At 56.5% G+C, this 8,505-nt stretch overlaps 2 protein-coding genes across 2 annotated transcripts in view; both read right to left on the bottom strand.

Annotated features, from left to right (window-relative positions):
- Positions 1-3,909, bottom strand: part of VOLCADRAFT_107361 (uncharacterized protein) — a gene marked incomplete at its 5' end in the record, with an annotated part of 5,781 nt that extends 1,872 nt beyond the window's left edge. The window contains 6 exons of the mRNA XM_002956667.1: positions 95-101; positions 477-647; positions 932-1,047; positions 1,664-1,698; positions 2,221-2,317; positions 2,665-3,909. Coding sequence (XP_002956713.1) covers positions 95-101; positions 477-647; positions 932-1,047; positions 1,664-1,698; positions 2,221-2,317; positions 2,665-3,909 — 1,671 coding nt within the window. The remainder of the gene's footprint in view (positions 1-94; positions 102-476; positions 648-931; positions 1,048-1,663; positions 1,699-2,220; positions 2,318-2,664) is intronic.
- A 501-nt stretch (positions 3,910-4,410) lies between these two features.
- The window catches only part of VOLCADRAFT_77220 (uncharacterized protein), an 11,182-nt gene continuing 7,087 nt past the window's right edge, over positions 4,411-8,505 (bottom strand). Inside the window, exons 13-19 of the mRNA XM_002956666.1 lie at positions 8,379-8,412; positions 8,026-8,186; positions 7,671-7,787; positions 6,877-6,955; positions 6,420-6,519; positions 5,972-6,032; positions 4,411-5,089 (exon numbers count right to left, since the gene is read on the bottom strand). Of these exons, the coding sequence (XP_002956712.1) occupies positions 4,931-5,089; positions 5,972-6,032; positions 6,420-6,519; positions 6,877-6,955; positions 7,671-7,787; positions 8,026-8,186; positions 8,379-8,412 (711 nt within the window). The 3' untranslated portion in view covers positions 4,411-4,930. The remainder of the gene's footprint in view (positions 5,090-5,971; positions 6,033-6,419; positions 6,520-6,876; positions 6,956-7,670; positions 7,788-8,025; positions 8,187-8,378; positions 8,413-8,505) is intronic.

Below are 8,505 nucleotides of genomic sequence, written 5' to 3'. Positions count from 1 at the left end.
GAATTAAATCGTACTGCAGCAGCAGCTTCTTGGCAACTGCCTCATGGGCCTCCCCAATGCCGTACAGCGGCGTGTGAAAGGCACGCTCGCCCACCAGCGTCCTGTATCCGCGATGAGGGGGTTGCGTGTGGAAAAAACGCACATACATGCAAACATACATACATACATACATACTCACAGAAAGTCTATCACACGTCGCTGGTGACTACGGAGCTCACTTCGATTTCGGTATGAAGTTGCTCTCCAATGTGGCTTCATCGGCATTGTGAAACCATCATCGCGGCTCCGAATATCACTTACATACATACACACACAAAAAAAATCATTAACACACACGCAAAGAAAGCATGGAAGGATGTAAACCTCTGACTACATAAGAAGGTGAGCGTGAGTTGGGGAATACTGCTTTGCCGTACAATTACCGTACAATGTACTGCCATACACGTCTATATCTAGGCCGCCGGCCTATCACTCACCGTATGTTGTAGTTATCCGCTACGGGGGTCGAGTACAGCTCCCATACGGAAGCAGACGCGTTGCAAAATATCTTGCTAAATATCTCCAATGACTTTCCCTTCTGAAAGAGCTCGGACCGCAGCCGTACGAGCATGTACTTGATATTACTTGCCAATCTCTCCAGAGGCTCTCTGAGGCAGGGCCGTTTGCCGGCCAGTTCGTTACTGTATGTTTGTTAATTATTGCCAACGAACATGGCAATTCGTTGACAAGAGCTCGATTACGTTTCATTATAGCTTCTTTAGGTTCTTAAGGTTGGGTTGCTTGCGTGCCCTCCAATCACCCCAGGGTTCTGCGATTCGATTTATTCTATTCATAACGGTTTTTTTCGTAATCCGGATTGGCCCAACCTTGCGTGCGGCTTATCCCCTCCCCCCCCCCTTCCACACGGCAAACCCGAAGCACGTCCCCGTACCGGATGTTGATCACGTTGACAAACTCGGGGCAGATGTGGGTGCCGTACATGTCATCCGTACCGCCCAGCAACGTGTATTCGTTGGCTATGTACCGGTAGCCGTTGGCCCGAGCTGCCTGGAGTCGAACGGCGCAGTCTCGAACGGAGGTCAGCCGCCCCTCCACATCGAAACGGGAGCACACCCTGGCGCGTGGCGGTGTGGCCAACGCGGCCGAAATATCAGCGCAAAAATAAGCATATATAACACACAAAATGTACTACATGTTTACGATTTGCCAAAATGGCGGGTGGAGGAGTTTGTGATGTCATCATTTTGATGAGCTTGGCCGGCGGTGCCGTGGAGTGGTGTTGGCGTGGGATTGTGGGATTGTGGGACTCCCTCGATCATTGCCGGTACACACATACATCTACCACTACCAGCCCAAACTGGAATGTCCGTGGAACCTGGTGTGGGGGGTGTTGCAGTGGGCTCCAGACTCACGAAGAGTGATGGTGATACTTCCCAACCCCGCCCGCCACCGCCGCATGTGGGCCCATGTGGGCGTGTATGTGTCATCACACCCTGAGCACTGGCCCAGGCGCGCGAATGCTACTGCTACTGCTACTGCTATTGTTACTGCAACACTACCATACCGTACTGCAAGGCTCACACACAAGCAAGCGCGCGAACGCGTGCTTCAACATCCGGCACGGGTACGCGGCATACAACGACATCCGTACAGCCGTACTCACTGTCTTGTGCCGTTGCGCAGCACGGGGACCCCCAGCTGCCGCATCAGAGTGCCGTTGATCCAGCGGCAGTCGTCATCAAAGGCGGGCACACGGCCGCTGGTGCGTCCGGGGCTCCGACAGCCGTTCCCTCCTGCAGCAGTAGCAGCAGCAGCAGTAGCAGTAGTCACGGTAAAAAAGATATCAGACATAAAATCAGCAGTAGCAGCAGTAGTAGCAGTAGTAGCAGCAGCAATCATAATCCGGAGATCACCACAGCCACGCGGGGAGTTCCATGAAGCCGGGAGTTGTTGGGGGGAGGGAGTGGGGGGGGGGCGGGAGGGGGGAAAGTAGGATAGGATGCGGGAGGGAAGTTTATGTGTGTGCAACAAGTCAACTGCCCGGCGTCCAAAAAGGGTGGAGGTGCCGGAAAACGGACCGGTGTCAGGGGCCGGGAAGGTGACTGCGGAGCGCGCACTGCCATTACTAGCACCCCTACCCCCAACCCGACCACCTCTCCCAACAGCGATATACATATATACATAAACAGCCACCACCACCCGCTCCACTCAGCTCCTCACTTGCGGCCGTGTACCAGCTGGTGCCGCCCGCCTTGGAGATGTGGAAGAACTCCATGATGGCACGTTGCGACACGGACTCCACGTGGATGTCGTACGCCTGTACGACATGTACATGTATGACATTTAATGAACCTAATGGTTAGCTGCTTGGATCTGATCTGGGTCATCCTGAAATTTTGTTTTTGGGGGGGAAATATTTTTGGGTTTCATCCAAAATGCGTTGCAAAAAACGTTCTCTGTTCTAGTAGATGGTGCACAAGGAATTCTTTTGCCATGTAAAGGAGGGTTATGAAAGAATTAAAACATAAGGCAATCCATTTTTTTCCATTCAGGGAAAGCAGCGCGGAATAGGAAAGGGGATTAAAGGTTCCAACAGCAAGCCCTGACTGGACGTTACTGAACCCAGCGTCAACCTTAACGCCGCTCTCGTTCCACTCTCCTTACCAGCGCGACTATTCGGGACATCTCCACCGCCACCTGCTCCGTTCCAAGCATCTCCTGGTGCAGATCACTCAGCCATCCCAAAAGCAGTTGCGACATCAATACCCGCCGTACAAACGGCAAACCGCCACAGTACTGCGTGCCATCATTGGCACCTCCTTTAACTTCGCCGTCGCCGTCGCCGCCATCGGTGCGGTCGCCGTCGTCGTCATCGGTGCCGTACGTGTACTTATCTTCGCCGAGAGCCACGCTGCTGACGCGGCGGCTGCCACCCTCGCACCCTGGCCCGCCGCGGCTGCCTCCATCGCCGCCATTATCGCCGCCGGTGCGATTTCCAACTTCCAAGGCTTTCAGGTGTGTCCCACTCGCAAGCCTTCTTCGAATCGGCAACTCGGACTGATTTTCCCCCCTTCTAATAACGTCGGATCTCCGAGCCAGCCGTCTCTTTTCCCGCCCGAAGGCTTTACCTGACCATTCTTCTAAGCCGTCGCCATCGCGCACCTCTTCTACCTCTACGTCCGGCTCCTCCTCCGCATCCTCAACCCTGTCCTCCGCCACCATCGCCGCATGGTGGTCCACCGCTGCTGGTCTCTGCTGGCGCTGTCTTCGTTGGTGGTCCTGCAGGAAGGCGGTGGCGGCTGCGGTCCAGTTGGCCAGGGCTTGCCGGCTGGTCGGCCCGCGGGGGTAGGTGCGCAGGACGGAGGACAGGAAGGACAGGGTGTCGCCCTGGAGCAGCTCGGGAGCGGGGGCAGGGCAGGAGGACGGCTGCGCCGAATTCGGCACTGAGGTGTTCCAGCTCTTGCTGTTGTTGTTCTTGTTGTTGCTGTTGCCCGTGCTATTGTCGCCACTGCTGTTGTCCTTGCGGTTGATGCCGGGCATTTCTTTGTTGTTATTGCATCCCTTGGCGTTTTGTAATAGCTGTGCAGCAATCTGCAGAATCTGGCCCAAGTGTGCGACAATGTCAACATGCCGACCATCACCCGAAGATCTTGAGGAGGGATCATGACTGGCGGTTCTACGCGCACCGTCCAGCTCTGATTGTATTAGGATGAGCAATTTGTGAACAGCTTTCACACTCTCCGTACTGTCTGAGGACATGGCCAGATGCAACGTGCGGCCCTTGGCGCCCTCCAAGCTTGTGCGCAGCTCAAAAAGGCGTAAAGCTTCATCCGCTGGGCACAAATATTTATGCCCCATCGCGCTGCACTGCGCCAATAGCGTGATAGCAACAACTGAAAAACCCAACATGGCGGGGTGTTTAGCACATCAGCCAGCAACAAAGGTATTGCGTTAGTCAGGAAATAACTATTAAATTGAAGTTATAATCGGTACCCTCGCATGCCCAACTTTGAGGTTAATCAGCTCTTAAAACCCGAGGTTTGGGAATTCTGCGCTGCTGGTGTCTGTCTGGTAAACCAAAACCTCAAACTCTTGTCGCCCGCTATTACCGTGAAATGAAAAAGTGTCACCTCGCACATCAACTAGCGTCCACCGAGAGGATAGTACCATTGTGCGCGCCATCCAACTGCATGGCAGATCAAAATCCCGTGACGCCTCGGTGCATCCGACATGGGCAATCCTCCTTTTCTCTTTATTCCTCCCTTTCTCTTTCCTTCTCCTTGTTTTTTCTCCTTGTTTTTTCCATTTTTGTCCATGACTACTACATGACGGCTGCGGATTGTGCTTTCTCCACTTCCTGCGACCCAAGTTTGGAAAGTTCCCCAACATGTAAAGTTCTGAGACGTCCGTGAACCAACGTGACGCAGCGTGACGGTCATCGCGGTGGGACCCAACCGCCCAGTCAAACTCCCATTTCCTTTGCTTGCGAAGCAAGGAGCACGTCTCTTGCAGCCACCTCCTAGTAACGAACTTTTGCCGTGAAACGACACCATAACTAAAGCTCGAACGGAGCTATGCATCCCCCAACAGCCCCAACGTTCCCAAACTGTACACCGACCCCCCCTTTGATAAATCCCCAAACCATCCTCCAAAAGACCATCACCACCACCAGATACACACACTCTCTCGTCTCCCGATTCCCTGCCGTAGTCCACCCTCCTATTGATGATGGAGCTGAAGGCCTCCAACAGCCCAGAACGCCTCCCCATCCCCAAAAGGAAAAGACACTACATATTTTCCACAGCCTCCGTTTCCCTTCCCTCCACAAGTAAACAGCAACAACAACACCGGCATTAGCGGCAAGGAGCAGCGCGCACACATACATACACACGCACACACATATATACACGCGCATACACACAAACAGGATTCACATCTCCCCTCCGAAGCCGCCGCTGCCGAAGAAGTCCTTGTTGCCGCGGACCTTGGCCTTGTCCTCCGATCGCAGCTTGGGACAGTTGGTGACGCGGTGGCCCAGCCCACCGCAGTAGCTGCAGCCCTTGACGCCGCTCTTCTCCTCCAACTCGGCCTGGGAAGATTGTGGCGGGGAGAGAGGGAAGTGGCAATGAAGAGGAAAATGAGGAGGCGGGGAGGGAGGGAGGTGGGGGGTGTAGGGAAGTGGGGGGGAGGGAAGGGAGGAAAACAAAAAACACAACAAAAGGCCACGACGGGAAACAACTGGTGGAGACCAAAGCGGGACTTGCCGCAGGGGAAAGAGTGGGAGGGAAGTGGGAGGGGACGGGCGGAGGAAGTGGGGGGGAGAAGGGGAGGGAAGCGAACCACGAACGAGTGATGCTGAAGGGGGGAGGATGTGTGTGGGGGGGTGGGGGGTGGCGGGCGGCGATTAGTGAAGGCGGCACAGGAGCCTCATCTGAAGGCGATAGACATACATACGGTACCGGATACTGGGGCTGTACCATACGGCTTCCACGTTGGCTGTGGCATGCAAGCGCCGAGGCGAGACGGGGGCCCGGGGAAGGAGCTGCACAGTGGGGGCGTTGGACAGTCAGTCTTCCTTATAGATAGTTATCTCTGTAAAATCTTCAAGTCCTCTTCCACGGTTTTACATTTGGATCACGGTTTCACGGCTGGACTTTCGCCTGCATGCGGGTGCCTCTCCATGGAGGATACGCGCGCTCGTGTGGTTCACACGCTGTTTGGGTGTACACCGGCATGCGGGTGTGTGGGAAGGAAGCGCGGAATGGAAGGCCCGGCCCGGCAGTACGGCAGTACAGGATCTGGTGAGCAGTAAAGAAACACATGTATAATATAGGGCCCCGGTAGGCCCCGCCCCGGTAGGCCCCGCCCCGGTAGGCCCCGCCCCGGTAGGCCCCGCCCCGGTAGGCCCCGGTAGGCCCCGGTAGGCCCCCGCACGCCGTCATCCCCCCTTCTATCCCCCTCCCCCCTCTACCTGGGCCTCCAGAGGGTCATCCAGCGCCAACAGGAAGTGCGGCACCCGCTGCTTGGCTTCCCTGCAGTGTGTGTGTATGTATGTATGTGTGTGTATTGTGTGTGCAACAGGGGGTTAGGAGTGAGCGCGGAGGGAAGGGGAGGTAACAAAGCGAGGAGCGAGCCCAGGTTGCGGCACAATGGAAAGCCAGCGACATCATTAGCAGCAGTCGCAGTCGCAGTCGCAGTCGCAGTCGCAGTCGCAGTCGCAGTCGCAGTCGCACAAAGCGAAAGCGGGAGAGGCGGGTTAAAGTCAGTGGTGGTGAAGAATCCCGTGCCCTTGCTTTCTCGCAGCCACCCAGCAGCACCGAAATACTTCACACCTACTTTACCCCCATCATCACACCACCCAATCCACCCGATCCACCCAATCACCCACCTCCAGCCCCCCACCTCACCCATCCGCCCACCTGAGCAAGTGTTTGAGGTCCAGTAAAATGGTTTCGGAGCACTGTTTGGTGTTGATGAAGGTGGTGGCCACACCGGTCTTACCACAGCGGCCCGTGCGACCTGAGAGATGAGGGATAGGGGGGAGGGGGGAGGGGGAGGACGTACAACTGGCGAAAGAAGCAGAACCCAGAGATAGACGGATAGTCCAGGGGGGGAAGGGGGGGACGGGAGTCCATCACCCGTTCATGTGTGTGGTTACTTCCATGCACCCCACCCAGCCCCTGCATGGCCCGGCGGGGCCCCCCTATCCCCACCTCTCCCATCTCTCCCCCCTACCCCCACAGCTATATACCCCCGTATACACCCTGCCTACCACCCCACGACCACCACTATTGCCATCCTCTCCGCACACTACACATCCGCACACACACATAAGACACACACTCAGCAGTAGCACGACATCCGCTCCCAACTGACCGATTCTGTGGACGTAGTTCTCGATTTCCTCGGGCATGTCGTAGTTGATGACGTGCTGGATGTCCGGGAAGTCCAAACCCTAGGGTGGCAGACCGACGGGAAGAGAGGTGGGGTGGGTTGGGGTGGGTTGGGGTGGGTTGGGGTGGGTTGGGGTGGGTGTGAGGAGAAAGAGAGGGAGGGGGGACCATAAGAGGATAAAATGGTTAAGGCAAGCACCACCCATTACCCATACAAACATTTCTCCCACCTAAATGCAACGCCCCTGGCCAGCCCTTGGAAAAATCTAAGCACAACCAAGTATAGCTGTGCTTTACCATGTGCGTACACACACACACACACACACACACACAACACCAATCCCCGTGCAGCTGTTCGAGCCACTCCCGAACCGTTTTTTTTCTTTTGCCGAACAGAAGCCGCTTCTTACTTGACCACCTCTGCTGAGTGATGGCTGGCTTAGAGGTTCGATGGCCCTTAACATGCCTTGCCCTCCCTTGCTCTCCCTTGCCTTGCCTTCACTGTAAGGACCCTCCTCTTCTTCCTTCACCCCTTTCATCAGGACTCCTCCCCCCCCTGGTGTGGCCCTCCCCACCAGGCCCCTTCCTCCCTCACCCATACCAACCCTCGGCAGTTGACTCTTTAATCCACCATCACCATCACCATATAATTCCCCCTCTGCCCACTTCCAATGGAGGTAACACAGAATTAGACCTCCACAGCACTCCGAAGGTCCCCAAACCCATTCCCCGCGGCCCCGCGGCCCCCCGCCCCCCATCCGCCCCCCAACCCCTCACCTTGGACGCCACATCCGTGGCCACCAGCACGTCCTTCTCCCCCGCCTTGAACTGGTGGATGGCGGCGTGGCGGTCCTCCTGGGCCTTATCTCCGTGCACTGCTACAGCCTCAACACCCTGTTGGGAGGTGCGGAGCAGGTGGGGGTTACAAGGGGGGTGGGAGGAGGGGGGAAGGGGAAGGGAAAACCCAAGCAATATCCCAGCTTTCCCCCCCCCCCCAAAAAAATCCACACTGTGACAGCGGTTTCCCCCCTCGTGCCCTCCACAACAGCCCCCATACTCGCCTACGCATACCTCCCCCCCATACACCCGCACTCACCCAACCACACTCACCCACACCCACACCCACACCCACCTGCACCATCAGGTACTCGTGTATAGCGTCAACGTCCCGCTTGTTCTCCGCGAAAATGAGCACGGGAGGGGCGGTCTTCTGGAGGCACTCGAGCAAGTACGGCAGTTTGGCCTCCTCCTTGACGTACTCCACCTCCTGAATCACGTCCATGTTGGCCGCGCCTGGTGGGGACGGGGTTGGTTAGGGGCCCTTTGACGCGCGCGCGTGTGCGTGTGTGTGTGTGCTTGTGTGTGCGCTTGTGTGTGTGTGTGGTAGTGGTGGGTAATGGATGGAGCGTGGGCGACAGCTCGAGCGAGAAGGGGAGAAGGGAGAGAAGTGTACACCCAAAATAACAACTCATGCAAAAAGACGACACCAGACTGCGGCCGTGTGGAAGCGCACCAAGAGCTGTACAACAATTACCTATCATTACGACAACTTCTCGACGCCAAACACCCCCCCAAAAAACCCTTCCCCCAGAACCCCCTCTCCTCCCCCCCC

Source organism: Volvox carteri, assembly GCF_000143455.1.
Source record: "Volvox carteri f. nagariensis unplaced genomic scaffold VOLCAscaffold_64, whole genome shotgun sequence".
NCBI lineage: Eukaryota > Viridiplantae > Chlorophyta > Chlorophyceae > Chlamydomonadales > Volvocaceae > Volvox > Volvox carteri.
Note: the sequence above shows the minus strand (reverse complement) of the source record. Positions and strands in the feature narration are given on the sequence as shown.